Here is a 14,914-nt window from a genome sequence, read left to right on the forward strand (position 1 = left end):
GGCAAGTAGCCATCTTGTCGCATTTACAGCAAACTTGTGCCTCTTCTCTTGCCGTAGTGCCTGAAACCGGAAGCTTCTCGACAGCATGTTTTAGTTTTCCGGGCGAGAGCGGGCTATCGCGGTACCATGTGGATGAGGTTGTAAGGAGTTGTTGGCTTTAAAGTCTTCGCTCGAGTCCGGGCTCCGGGTGAGGATGGGTACAGAACCACTTGGTGGGGCTGTGGGGGAGAATGAGACTGCCGTCGGGGTATCTGCGGAGACAAGGCTGGAGAAAGTCTTGACCCGACCCCCGGGCCGTAGTCCATTTACGTGTTAATTGTGCTTGTATCTCTGGGGTTCGCGAGTTCCCGGACAGCCTCCTGACGGTTTTCGAGATTTCTTACAGTGGTTGTGTCTCTTAGTCTGTATTTTAGAAATCCGCGGTCTCCCGGTGTGAAGGATGACGTCCTTAGCCCAGCAGCTCCAACGACTCGCCCTCCCTCAAAGCGATCCCAGCCTCCTGTCGAGAGATGAAGTGGCCTCCTTGTTGTTTGACCCCAAAGAAGCGGCCACCATCGACAGGGACACCGCCTTTGCCATTGGTGAGTTTACCCCTCGACGTAGAAGAACTCTTGAGACGTTTGTTCTGTGGATGCTGCCGCCCCACACTTACTTAGCGGGGTCGTTGGTGGCGCTGCGGGTAACACGCTGGACCTCAAGGTCGGCGGTTCAAGCTCACCAGCTGCTCCTCGGCAACCTTATACAGGTCGCTGTGGGTTGGAACCGACTCCACGGTAGTTAATAATTACATGTGCATTTTAAACATCTAACACAGTACTTGGCACATGATAATTTGCTCAATCATTGTTAATCTTCCAATAAAAACCTTATTGAACCAGTTAGAAATGGCTAAGAGTGTGGCTGTTAAGTGCCATAGAGTTGGTTCCAACTGTTTACAACCCTGTATACGGTTTCCGAGGAGTGGCTGATGAGCTTGAACTGCCGGCCTTGCGGTCCAAACCGGCTTTGCAGTCCAGCGCATTAACCTGCAGCCTAAAGGAACTCTGGTAGTGTAGTGGTTACCAGTTGGGCTGCTAACCTCAAGGTCGGCATTTCGAAACTACCAGCTGTTCTGTGGGAGAAAGATGAGGCTTTCTGCTCCCGTAAAGATTTACAGCTTCGGAAACCCTGTACAGGGTCATATGGGTCAGAACAGACTCCGCTGTACATAACAACAATAGCAAGGTTACAGAGGTCAGCTGCTTTGTGAAGAGGAAGAGCATCTAGACGGGGTGGGCATCAAGAGGACTGGCCTAGTGAGGGTGTTGTTTAGGCCATGGAGTCTTTTGTACTCATTGTTGTTGTTGTTGTTATGTGCCATCGAGTCAGTTCCGACCCATAGCGACCCTGTACAGGGTTTCCGAGGGTGTAAATCTTTACGGGAGTAGAAAGCCTCATCTTTCAATATACGGCTTCCCAGGAGTGGCTGGTGGGTTTGAACTGCTGACCTCGGGTTAGCAGTCCTGCTCTACATGTCTCTTCTCATTTTCTGCACTGGTCACAAGATCACTGGTGGCGCTGTAGATAAGCACTGGACTGTGAACTGCAAAGTTGGCAGTTCAAATTTCAGGAGACAGATTTACTTAAAGATTGTTGTTGTTGTTGTTGTTGTTGTTGTGTGCTGTGGAGTCAGTTCCGACTCATAGCGACCCCGTACAGGGTTTCTGAGGCTGTAAATCTTTACAGGAGCAGAACGCCTCATCTTTCTCCCGCGGAACTAGCTGACCTTGCGGCTCGCAGCCGGATTCGTAACCATAAACAGCCTCTGAAACCCTGTCCAGAGTCCATGTGACTTGGAATCGGCTTGATGGCAGTGGGAATGGGTGGGTAGTTGGTGAAATAAAATGTATCCTATATGTTGCAAACTAGAAATCTCAATCTTGGACCTAGTATGTACTGGGAAAGCCTTCAGGTGTTTTAGGGTTGTCTGACAGCAGAGGCTTACATATTGCTACAAAGCTCAACAGATTTCAGTGAAACATCAGACTGAGATGTCAGTACTGAAAGGCCTGGGGAGCAGCCTCTGAAAGTCAGCCTTGATTCACAACCAGTCATGGTGATGGCGCAGAACCAGGCAGTGCTTGCCTCTGTCGTGCCTGCAGTTGCCATGAGTTGGGGGCTAACTCAACAGCAGTTAACAACAAAACTTGTAAAGGAGCGGTGGGGTGAGTTTTGCTTGCAAAAAATTATTAAATAATCTGGTCTGTTCATAGGTTGCACTGGCCTGGAAGAACTGCTTGGAATCGATCCTTCCTTTGGACAGTTTGAAGTACCATTGTTCAGCCAACTATCAAAAACCATAGAGCGTAGTGTTCAGACCAAAGCAGTGAACAAACAGCTGGATGAAAACATTTCATTATTCCTTATTCACTTGTCCCCTTACTTCCTTCTTAAACCAGCGCAGAAATGTCTGGAGTGGTTGATTCACAGGTACGCAGTGGAATTACAGAAACGATTGTGGGCTAACTGAATAATGCCTCAGGAAGATTGGTCTCTGTGATACGCACTCTGAATGCAGTATCAACATTCCAGTGGGAATATGTTTATGCTAGCTCCGTTTTTGAATTGCGAAGTGACTCTTGAGTTGTCTGAGTCACACAACTAGCATATGGCAGAGATGGGCTACAACTGACGTTTATTTCCAAGGTCTGATCTTGCATTCACTTTGGAAATTGTTTTCTGTAAGTTTATTCCGTGTATTTTCACACTTACTGGTGTTCACTTACACATTTTAGTTAATTCTTTGAAAATAAATGTTCTGTTTATGTTGTAATTCTGTTGTGTTAATAGACACAACACAAGTTTTGTCATTTTAACCATTTATATATGTATTGTTCTGTGTCATAATTCTCTTCTTTAGTTACCCAGCCATCATCATTACCTTTTCCAAAAGTTTTTGTCACTTTAAGCAGAAAGTCACCATCCCTTATTGTACAATTTCCCATTTCTCCAGGCCTTCAACTGTTGCTTTTCTGTGGATTTGACTTTTCTATTGTTTTTCTTTTGTTTGTGATGATTCCAGAGCGGGAAGACAGTGACATAAAGTGAATGGCATGTACATTTTGACATCGAATATTTAAAATATCAATGCATACTCATTGCCAGAACAAGATTGAGGTGCATTTGAAGGCTTACAGTTTTAAGTTCTTTGTGTCAAAGTTATTGTATTGATACAAGATTAGGAATTGTAAGGAAATATGTGCCTACTAGTTTTGGGTCAGATGGAATTGTCTGCTTTTTCCCCAGGTTCCATATCCATCTTTATAATCAAGATAGCCTCATTGCTTGTGTCCTGCCATACCATGAGACGAGGATATTTGTGCGAGTCATACAGCTTCTAAAAATTAATAATCCTAAACACAGATGGTTCTGGTTGTTGCCCGTTAAGGTATGGTTGGTGAATAACATGCATCTGTAGCTGTTCTAAATCTTAATTGTTACTAAGTTCTATCAAGCCAGTTCCAACTCATAGTGACCCTGTATAGGGTTTCTGAGGTGTGACTGGTGGGTTTGAACTTCCAGCCTTGCAGTTCAAAGTGATCTTATGGTCAGTGCTTATTCTACAGTGCCACACCAGAACTCCATAATCTTAATTGTTACTGTTAAGTGCCGTTGAATCCGTTCTGGCTCAACAGCCCTATATAGGGTTTCTGAGGAGAGGCTGGTGAGCTTGAACTGCCGCCCTTGCAGTGCAGTGCATTAACCCACAGTGCCACACCAGGACTCCTGGTGTAATCATAATTGTCGTTGTTAAGTGCCTTTGAGTCGGTTCTGACTCATAGCAGCCTTGTATAGCATTTCCAAGGAGCATCTGGTGCGCTTGAACCGCAGACCTTATGGTTCAAGCCAACTTACAGGAGTTGTTAATTTGGAGAAATAAGTTGTGGTTCAGCTGGGAGTTGTAAAGTATTTCCTCCATTTTTATTTACTAACTTTCGGTCTAAACTCTTACTAATAGTAGCTAGCTTTTGTTTAGTCATCAGCCTAGGCAATTTTATATTATGTTGTCTTAGAATCTCACAGATCTCCATTTTTACAGAACAGGACAGGCTCAGAGAATGAAGTTACTTGCCAGTGTTCAGTGACACAGTTGTGATTTGAAACTGGATGTGATTCAGAAGCTTACACCTTCTGTACCATGTTGTTGGTTGTGAAATTTGATAACTGAGGCGTTTAAGCTATAACGATACATTGAAGGACTTGAAGAAACTATTAAGTTGTGACTAAGGAGCTCTCGTAGTGTACTGGTTACAAGTTGGGCTGCCAACCTCAAGGTCAGCAGTTCGAAACTACCAGCTGTTCCGCGGGAGAAAAATGAGGCTTTCTTCTCCCGTGAAGATTTATGGCCTCAGAAGACTCGAGCAGGATTGCTAGGAGTCAGAACTGACTCCACGGTACTTAACAACAACAACAACAAGGATTTGTAAATGAATAAAAGGATGATTGCATACCACTGGGACCTGGGTAAGATCAGACGCATGAGTTTGTCGTTAAAGCAGCTGATTTGTTATTGTCACATTGTTCTGTAACACACAGTAATGAGAAGTAAAGGTGTGTTATCAGGGACTGTCCTGAATCTTGAGGATGGTGAGCCAGGCTAGGTAGGAGAGCACATGACAGCAGAACAAGGCTGAAAAGAGTTACATTTACTGCAGATGAATGATACTAAGGTCAGAGATAAGAATTAATAAAAGGAGGAATGAGAAGTTTTTAATAAAATTAAAAGTGTTTGGGTCAACATACTTATTTTTTGTGTCATCCACAGCAATCTGGAGTGCCTTTAGCTAAAGGAACTTTGATTACTCACTGTTATAAAGATCTTGGATTCATGGATTTCATTTGTAGTTTGGTGACAAAATCTGTGAAGGTGAGTAGTATGCTTACAGGTGGTCTCCAACTTCTGACTGGGTTCCTTCCGTACCAACATTTCCGTCCTAAGTCTGTTTGAGATGTGTTGGATATCTCTCCTTTTAGTTTTCATTGTTACTGTTTTTTATTATCAGTGTTTTTATAAATTTGATCTTCATTTTTCGATACCAGTGTCAGTACAGTGAAGTTGGAGTCAAAGGCTGTTGGGCACATGTGCAGTTGTATATTGCTAAAGTTGGATATTGCCCAATTTCTATCCCTTAGCCCAAACTGACTTCATTGATTAGTAAATCGTAACATTAAACGTCTGCAGACAATAAAGTGAATGCGGCATATTGCTAATGTACCAAAAAACAAACAACATAAGATCATTTTAAGTGTGGTTTGTTGTAACTAAAATACATTGTAAGTCAGGGACTTATCTGTAATTCCTTTAAAAGATTCCTAGCTATGAAGGAAGAAGACATTAAAGCAAAATTTCCTGAATGACACTGGTTCTTGGAAAAAATTTGTTTAGAAGCCTGAGCAATTTGAGAATCAGTGTTTCATGATCAAGGATGCTTTTATGCAGAAACAAATTGTTCCTTGTTGATTCTGTTTACAGTGACTATGCAAACTCTGAGGCAATATGAAAATATCAGGAAACTTGTCATGCAGATCATCCTTGTCATATTTAATGGAATCATTGAGTTCGTATTTGTTCAATGCTGCGTCTGGCAGAAATGAAAATGTCAAAACCTGGAGTCAGGAAAGCTGTATTATATCTTGTTGGTCTTGCGCTCTTTAATGCAGTTGTTTGGGTTTTGTGTTTCAGGTTTTCGCTGAGTATCCTGGAAGCGCAGCTCAGCTGAGGGTACTATTAACCTTTTATGCTTCTACCATCGTGTCTGCTTTAGTGGCTGCTGAGGACCTTTCAGACAATGTTGTTGCCAAGTTGTTTCCCTACGTCCAAAAGGTTTGACTTGTTTATGTGGAAAGTGGAGTACTTCATACATGAAGGAATTTTCTTGCTTTTAAAGTGTTTAATTAAACAGATCTTTTCGCATTGACAATTTACATCAAATGCTTGATAGGATTTAATTTTTAAGTAAAAATAAAAAATCTTGTTTGAAATGATCAACAGAGTAGAACTTTTAAGAGTTGTTGTTGTTGTTAGTACCGTTGAGTCAGTTCCGACCCATAGCGACCCTGTGTAGGGTTTCCGAGGAGCTACTGGTGAGCTTGAACCTTTGGCCTTTTGGTTCAAACAACTTGGCAGTCTGGCGCATTAACCCACAGCGCCACACCAGTAATAGATGCTGGCTATCTGGTCTTGCCTCTGTTGATTTCCTTAAAGTCACTAGAAAAAGTGCATTTACAAAACCTGATCAAGGCATTGGGTGTCTCATATTCATTCTGCATCAGCTTCTGCTGCTTAACGCCACTTCTTCCTAGGTGCCTTGTTGCCTACTACCTTCCCAAATTCCCATTGCTTCTGACCAAGTGCCCCTAAATTATTGTCAAATCAGTGCACTTGTTTTAGCTGTTTAATGATCTGCTGGAAGTCTCCCTTATTTTCAAGAGTAGACATTTGAATTTTTTTAAAAAGCTTACTGCCTCGTTAGGATGTGCAGCAGAAATGTGTTCAGTCGAATATAAAAGAAGAACATACTGACCCTCATTAGGATGTGTAGCAGAGATTCACTTGGGATGCCTGAGATCTCATTTCTCATTCCGGAGACTTGCCTCCTTTCTGTTTCCACTCAGGAACGGGTCAGCCCTTGATACTTTAGTTCTGAAGAGTGGTTGATTCTGTGTGCTGTGTTGTATAGTACACAGTAATTTAGGAGATTATTAATTTGTCAGTAGAGAAAGTAGCAATTTAAATTGCATAAAATAATGAAGCTTATCTTTTTTCTTTTCTAATTATTTAAAAAATATTAGGGATTGAAATCATCTTTACCAGATTACAAAGCTGCAACATACATGATAATATGTCAAATTGCTGTGAAAGTGACAATGGAAGATACCTTTGTTAATTCACTGGCATCACAGATCATCAAAACATTGAGTAAAATCCCCTCTTTGACCAAGGATGGCCTCGGCTGCCTCATAGTGCTCTTGCAGAGACAGAAACCTGGCAGCCTCGGGAAAAAGTACGTTCCACTGAACTGAGAAGTGATGGTAATTAATAGGGGAAGTGAGTTTGAATGAAAATTGGGTGTTAAATGATACACCAATTTTTTTAAAAATGATCATTATCTAACTTGTAAAGTCACCGTCATGTGCACTTGCTTCTTTTAAGGCCATTTCCTCACTTATGTAAGGTTCCTGATCTTATTACAACACTTCATGGGATTTCTGAAACGTACGACATCTGTCCTCTTCTGCGTTACATGCTTCCCCACCTGGTCGTTTCTATTATTCATCATGTTACAGGTATGAGGGTATGAGTTTTGTGTCCGGAAACTTACTAAGATTTGTATTCTCTTAAAATATCTTAAAAATATTAGCAATATCTGCTATCCAGTTAGTGTTTGTATAACACGTCTGTTGTTCTCAAGTGGGAAAATTTGAAGTGGGCGGCAGGTTGAGTCAAGGGATCTCCTTGTTAATTGACTGCAGTACCTAAAGTTCTATCTACGCGTTGTAGTTTTTTTATCTTTATTCCTAAGCAGTTTCTACTTGAAAAATACTATAAATTCATACACTTATAAGTAAATCTGCAGTAGAAAATGACCGTATTGAGATAGAAGCTGCATTAGTTTTCAGAGAGAGTTTCTTGAGATCTTGATTCATGTACTGATTTTGCCCCAAATCCATCCACCTCACTTCTGAATGATTGACTGTCTGTCTGCCCAGGAGAAGAAACTGAGGAGGTGGATGGTGAGATCTACAGGAAGCACTTAGAGGCTATCCTTACAAATATCTCTCTGAAGAACAACTTAGACCATATGTTGGCTAGGTAAGCTATCATTTTTTATTTATTTGTATTTGATTGCAACAGTGTTGCTGTTATGTCAGTTCCAACTCATAGCGACTCTTTGACGAGTCGAACTACCCGAGGGTTCGCTGGATTAGAGTCTTTTTGGGAGCACATCACTTGGTCTTTGTTCCTAGGAAGTCGCTTAGCTGTTGAGCCAGCACCATTGCCGTTGAGTCAATTCCTACTCAGAGCAACCCTGCTTAGGCTTTCCAAGGCTGTAAATATACGTGGAAGCAGAAAGCCTCATCTTTCTCCCCATGGAGCGATTGGTGGCTTTGAACTGCCCAACTTGTGGTTAGCAGTCCAGTGCTTATTCTACAGTGGCATCAAGACTCCTTATTGAACTGCTGGGGCTCCTGAAACAGCTACGTAGTTAGTGGGTGCTGTCAAGTGGGTTCTGACTCACTCTGTACAACAGAACAAGATTCTGGCCTGGTCCTGAGCCATCGTCACAATTCTTGCCCATTGTCGTTTGGGCCCATTGTTGGCAGCCACTGTGTCAGTCTAGCTTGTTGAGAGTCTTCCTCTAGTTCACTGATAAAGTGTGGGGTCCTTCTCTGGGGACTGGTCCCTCCTAATATGTCCAGAGTACTAGAGACCAAGGCTCACCATCCTGCCTTCTAAGGAGCGTTCTAGCTGTACTGCCTTAAGACAGATTTGCTTGTTCTTCTGGCAGCCTGTGATTTCTTCAATATTCTTCACCACTGCCATCATTCAAAGGCATCACGTCTTCATTCTTCCTTATTTGTTGTACAGTTTTCACATACATGTGAGGGGATTGAAAATACCATGGCTTAGGGCAGGTGCACCTTAGTCTTTAGAGTGACCTCTTTGCTTTTTAACAAATCTTTTACTGCACATTTACCCAGTGCAGTATGTCATTTGATTTCTTAACTGCTCCTGCCATAGGATGTTGAAGTTCTTTTCTTCATTTATCATGATGACATGATTGGACTGAACATTACTGTTAGGTACCACCAATTGAGTCTGACACATAGAGACCCTATGTATGACAGATGGAACATTATGCAAATCTGCTGCACAAGACCTCTTAAAAGTGTTCAAGAGCAAAGATGTCAGTTTGAGGACTAAGGTGCATCTGACCCAAGCCTTGGTATTTTCAGTGGCCTCATAGGCGTGTGAAAGTTGGACAGTGAACAGGGAAGACTGTAGAAAAATTGATGCATGTGAGCTGTGGTGTTGGAAGAGAATATTAAAAGTACCATGGACTGCCAAAAGAGTAAACCAATTTGTGTTTCAAGAAGTACAGCCAGAATGCTCCCTGGAAGCCAGGATGGCCGGACTTCATCTCTCATACTTGAGACATGTTTTCAGGAGGGACTAGTGCCTGGGAAAGGATATCATGTTTGGTAACTAGGGGATCAGAGAAAAAGAGGAACATCCCCAGTGAGATGGATTGGCTGGCCCAGAGGCAGCAGCGATGATCTCAGATGTGCATCTTTTGTTAAGTTGGCACAGGACCGGGCAGTATTTTGTTCTTTTGTGCCAGGTGTTGCTCTGAGTCACTACTTACTTGATGGCACCTAACCACAGCAACACCAGGTTGGTTCTGAATCAGTGATCCCTCATTTCCCAGGAGTGGCTGGTGCGTTTGAACTACTGGTCCAGGGTTTATCCTACAGTTCCACACGAGGACTCCGTTTTCCATATAAATTTTAGTGACTAGTCCCTTGTCTGATAGGCCTTTGCAAAAATAGTTTTCCCAGTCTATTGGCTCTCTTTTTAACTTCTTTGGTGAAATGTTTTGATGCATGGAAGTTTGCTTGTTTTCTTGACTGCTGTTTTGTTGAATTTTGATTATTATCCAAGTAAAATGAAATTCTTGACAGCTTCTATCTTTTCTTATTATTTTGATATAGCTAAATTGGTTCAGTTGTGAGGATTTTATTTTCTTTATGCCAAGTTGTAATCCGTACCAAAGGCTGTATTCTTGATCTTCATCAGTAAGCGCTTTCTAGTCTTTACTTTTTGGCCTGCGAGCTTGTGTCTCTGCATATATATATTTTTTAAATACCTATTTTGAGATTTGGATGTGACTCAATAGGATAAACCACTGGACTGCAAACCATAAAGTCAGTGGTTTTAGCTCACCAGCCCCTCTGTGTGAGAAGGATGAGGTTTTCTCTTCCCACAAAGGTTTAAATGCTCGGAAACCCTATACCGGGTAGCTTTGAGTCCGAACGGACTCAACGGCATTTAACGTCCTTCTGTTTTTGAAAGAAAAACTTGGATCTTGAAAACTTTAAAGAAGTTTCTTGTAACAGATTTTCCTAATGCAATGCGTCATGTGATTTCTAAACTGCTGCTGCTTCCAGACCTGATTTGAATCCAAGCAACGTGAAATCTTTGAGAGCTTGGTTTTTTCTCCATTTATCATATTTATTTGTCTAATTATGAGGATTTTTGTTTTCTTCGCTGCTAGCAAGCCGGGTTACATCAACTGCATATTGCAGGCTACTAATGCATCTTCCTCCATTCCGTGTCATATGTTCTTCATATAAACCAGCTCCTTGGATGATTTGCTCAGCATGCAGATTGAATAAGTTTGGCGAAAGAATACATCCCTGGCACTCACCCTTCTTGATTGAAAGTGGTGTCCCTTTGTTTTGTTGTACCGACTGCTGCCCTTAGAGTAGCTTTGCTGTGTTCCGTTTTGGTGTCACACTGCCTGGCCCCTAACTGCTGGGGCGTGTCTGTGTTCTCCCTTGTTGGATCCGAGGGTTGGCTTGTGAATTAGGTGAAGTGTACGTGTGAAGTACAGCTGAGACTTTAGGTTGTAGGTTCCGGCTGTGGTTTGCCACCTTTTGTAACACGTTAGGGATCACCAAATGCTGCTGGTGTTGCTGTTAAAATTTGACTTCAGGTAAAATATATGACTTCTTAGCCCCCGTTTCAGTATCTGTAAGTATTGTAATTTACATGTCGTATGTATATGACAAATTGTGATATATTTCAAGAGCTTACAACATAGGTATGTAATAAATGGTAACTCACACCTACTAATTTTTTTTTCAGCATTCTTTTTGAAGAATATATTTCCTGTAGCTCCCAGGAAGAAAGCAATTCTAACAAAAGATCATTGCTTAATGAACACTGTCTTCCACTTATAAGACTCTTAGAAAGCAAGTAAGTTGTGTGTGATTTCCCCTTTTTTAATGTGTACCTATGATGGCACTTAGCAACAACAGTGGCATAGAGATAGGAGTCTCAAGTCATATAATAATACAGTCAATTGTTGGGACTGGTGGGTATAGGAATTATTTTTGAAATATAAAGGGTTGTGTGTGGACCGTGAGAAGTATGTTTTTGTACAGATGCAATATTTATTTTGTTGAAGTTTATCATTGCCATTTTGTTTAAATGTATACCATTTTTCCAAATTTGGAGGTTTTAAGGAGCTCTGGTAGCATAGTGGTTACGAATCAGGCTTCGAACCCCAAGGTCAGCAGTTCAAAACTATCAGCTGTTCCGCAGCAGATGAGACTTTCTGCTCCCATAAAGATTTACAGCCTCGGAAACCCTGTACAGGGTGGCTATGAGTCAGAACCGACTCCACGGCACATAACAACACCACCAATAGAGTTTTAAAAATGCTATCTTTCTTTATACATGCTGTGTTCATGACTTTATTATTGTTGTTGTTAAGTGCTGTTGAGTTGGTTCTGACTCATAGCGACCCTGTACAGGGTTTCTGAGGCTGTAAATCTTTATGGGAGCAGAAAATCTCATCTGCTGGTGGGTTTGAACTGCCTACCTTGTGGTTTGCAGTGATGTGATGAGTGAACTCTCATTTCTTCCTAGATACCCCAGAACACTAGATGTTGTATTAGAGGAGCACCTAAAGGAAGTCAGAGATCTTAACAAACAAGAGCTTTTCCACCAATTTATTTCTCTTTCTACAAGTGGAGGAAAGTATCAGGTAAGCTTTTCTTCAGGATAGTCACGACCGTTGTTTATTGGTGACCTTGTTTGAAGAATTGCAAAAGGAAATGTATTACTTTCCTCCTCTCTTGGGAATGTTTCATAGAGAATGAGATGATGTTCGGTTTGCTTGGTTACCTGAAGTAAGGTTCTGAGGCAGGATCGTATAATTGGAGACACTTAATTTTTATGTAGGTTTGAACATGTTCTGTAGGATTGGTACTGTACTGAAAACCATGAGGTTGCCAGTTCAGACCCACTGGCTGCTCCTCAGAAACCTTACATTGGGTCGCTGTGAGGTAGAACTGATTTGATGACACTTAACAACAATAACAAAATGGACATGATACTTGTTTCAGGAAGAGTATTACATGGGATTTTATATGTGATGTTCATTAGCAGTCCCACGTAGGCTTCTAGTGTTCCTGTTCTTTCAGATCTGTGATGGCCTATACAATACTCAATAGCCACGTATGGCTATTTAAATTATTAATTAGGAAAAAAGATGTTTTTATTTCATGATCCTGTTAGAATTACAGAAGTTACACTGTGATTGTAACCTAGAACTTTATAGTAGAAGTTATACAAATGTAAGCAGAGAGTCTTGAAATTAGCCTTTAAATAGGTCTTGTGAAGAGAAAAATGATTATTTTAGTTTTTTCTTCCTTAAAAACAATCATGTTTAAATGGTGTTGTATTTTCAAATCTTAGGTTAATGTACTTCCTTCTTAGTCTAATTCTAAAAGTGAACTAAATAGTCATTCATTACAGGATTGCTGTTCTATCATTTCAGTGAGTTGAGAGAGAATACAGTTTATAATTCTATTTAGGTGCTTTTCCTTGTCGAATCAGATTTACATAAAGAATACAAAAGGACTTAATAGAATTACATCACTAGGTTAAACCTATACATACAAGGTTACACCAGTCACTCTTAAAATTAGGGCAAATCTTTGTTTAATCTCTTGTATCATGTTATAGAAACAAAGATTTTGCTTTGCTTAGTGGGTGTGTATAATTAGATGATTGCTATTGAATATGTTGGACATTCTGGATTGGTTTAATTCTTGATCATATGCTGCTCAGATTTTATAGTAAAATTATTTGATAATTGTGGTTAACCCGACAGATTTTAGCAGATTCTGATACCTCGTTAATGCTCAGTCTGAATTACCCACTTGCTCCTGTGAGACTTCTGGCCACTAATCATCTGAAAACTGTCATCGAAACATCAAAGGTTTGTGTGAAATAGCTTTGTTTTTTTCCCTTATGATGAACAGTATAATTCTAGATAAGATGCTGATGTTATTACTTAGAACTGATGATGTGTAACTACAGAGATGAGCTTATTCATAAGGCAGCTGCGAGTCCTGTGGACTAAGATGAAGGATTGTACGTTGATAATAGCCATCCGATTAATGTGTACATGCCCTAATAGCTGTCTTTATATGGTTCTATATTGCAAATTATTACTTTAACTTCATTTCAGTGTTTCTCAAACCAGAACATAAACAAACAGATTCACAGAAGTTCATAAATTCTCAGCTTTGAAATTTGATTCTGATTGTCTTAAGTTTAACAAGCATTTTGTGGGTCATCTGAGTGATAACTTTATAACAAGCATCGCTACATGATACTGGGTTTGCAGTTGCATGGTGGTGTCTCAAAACAGTACAGATTCAGACTCAGTTTACACCGCGCATTTAGCCTAAAGTGATACTTCATGTAGATTTTGATTCAGATAGAACAGTATTTCCCAAGCGTATCCTTCAAGCAATATTTTCACAACTTTGCCAGTATTTCCTTTAAATTTTTCTCTTTTTAAAATGGACTCATTCTTTTCTACATAGCTTGGACTCATTGATTTGAAGTGCTAATAAACTTTTATTGTAATTAAAGTAGCAATGTCCATCCATGGAATGCATAAAATAGCTCTTGTACCACTATTTGCGAAGTAGGATAAGCAGTAGACTGCTTAACCACAAGGACAGCACTTCAAACCCACCAGCTGTTAACCCTGTAAAGGGTCAGTTGAAATCACTGGCACTAACAGCAACAACCCTCTATTTGCATCATAATTTAGTAGCATGCAGCAGTATAAACATGCTGAATTCAAGAACTTGTGTCAATATCTGTTAGTACAAGATTTATATTGCAAGTAAAATTTATTTCAGCTAACTTGTTTTATAATTTTAAGTAGTTTATGCTTGTCCTGATGTGACACTGCAGTATAATGCACTGAACTGTAAGGTTAGTTTGAGCTTTAAGCTCAGCAGTTCATACCCACCAGCTGCTCCTTGAAAACCCTATACAGCGTCATGGTGAGTCAGAACCGACTAGAAGGCATTTCACAACAATAAAAACATACTTAATTTTTAAGTTGGCGTGTAACTAATAAAGTAATTTAAAGCAGTAAAAATTTCTGTGAACTGTTTCTTTAAAGGAGTTGACGTATTTTAATTCGACAGTTGTTTGTTTCCTTGACTCATTTCTAATCTGGCACATGTTGTTTTGCAAGTTATGCTAATAAAATTGTCTTACTGACTTTTAGGATAATTGCACTTATTGGATCCTGGTCTTTGTTGTACTAGAGAGATTTAGGTATCTAGAATAGAAATGGATTCCTGCAACCTGATGTTCCTTCCTTCTTTAATTCTTACTCCCTGTCTCCCCCTGGTCTCTTATGGATTTGGTTAGTTTTTTGTTTTTCTTTGTATGTCAGATTTCATTTTACCTTCTCTATTTAATGCGCGAGGGCTTCTATCATGGAGGGCGGCGGTTAAACGATGTGCGACAACTGCACAGACCTGGTGGAGGTGTTAAATGAAACCCAGACCATGGAGTGGTGGGGTGAGCGGTGTGTGGAGACCTGGTCAAAGGGGAGATGCTACCTAGCAGGAAGAGACTGCAGGGGCAGGCCAGGCTGTCCTACTTACCCTGCACGCAAGCGCGCCTTCCTAGCCTAACCGTTGGATCGTGGCTTAGAGGCGGGGTCAACCAACTTAGAGACCCACAAGCCCAGCCCATAGTGTCTCACTACAAACCAGTTGCCCCTGCTGCGCTTCTGCCTGTTGATTGACATCCAAGGACAGAAATCCC

At 40.8% G+C, this 14,914-nt stretch overlaps 1 protein-coding gene across 1 annotated transcript in view; it reads left to right on the top strand.

Annotated features, from left to right (window-relative positions):
- The first annotated feature begins 439 nt into the window (after positions 1-439).
- The window catches only part of HEATR1 (HEAT repeat containing 1), an 89,337-nt gene continuing 74,862 nt past the window's right edge, over positions 440-14,914 (top strand). The window contains exons 1-11 of the mRNA XM_006872002.1: positions 440-581; positions 2,253-2,469; positions 3,286-3,427; positions 4,805-4,906; positions 5,723-5,863; positions 6,832-7,043; positions 7,193-7,326; positions 7,750-7,852; positions 10,910-11,020; positions 11,696-11,813; positions 12,945-13,052. Coding sequence (XP_006872064.1) covers positions 440-581; positions 2,253-2,469; positions 3,286-3,427; positions 4,805-4,906; positions 5,723-5,863; positions 6,832-7,043; positions 7,193-7,326; positions 7,750-7,852; positions 10,910-11,020; positions 11,696-11,813; positions 12,945-13,052 — 1,530 coding nt within the window. The remainder of the gene's footprint in view (positions 582-2,252; positions 2,470-3,285; positions 3,428-4,804; positions 4,907-5,722; positions 5,864-6,831; positions 7,044-7,192; positions 7,327-7,749; positions 7,853-10,909; positions 11,021-11,695; positions 11,814-12,944; positions 13,053-14,914) is intronic.

Source organism: Chrysochloris asiatica, unplaced genomic scaffold, assembly GCF_000296735.1.
Source record: "Chrysochloris asiatica unplaced genomic scaffold, ChrAsi1.0 scaffold00179, whole genome shotgun sequence".
NCBI classification, from domain to species: Eukaryota; Metazoa; Chordata; class Mammalia; order Afrosoricida; family Chrysochloridae; genus Chrysochloris; species Chrysochloris asiatica.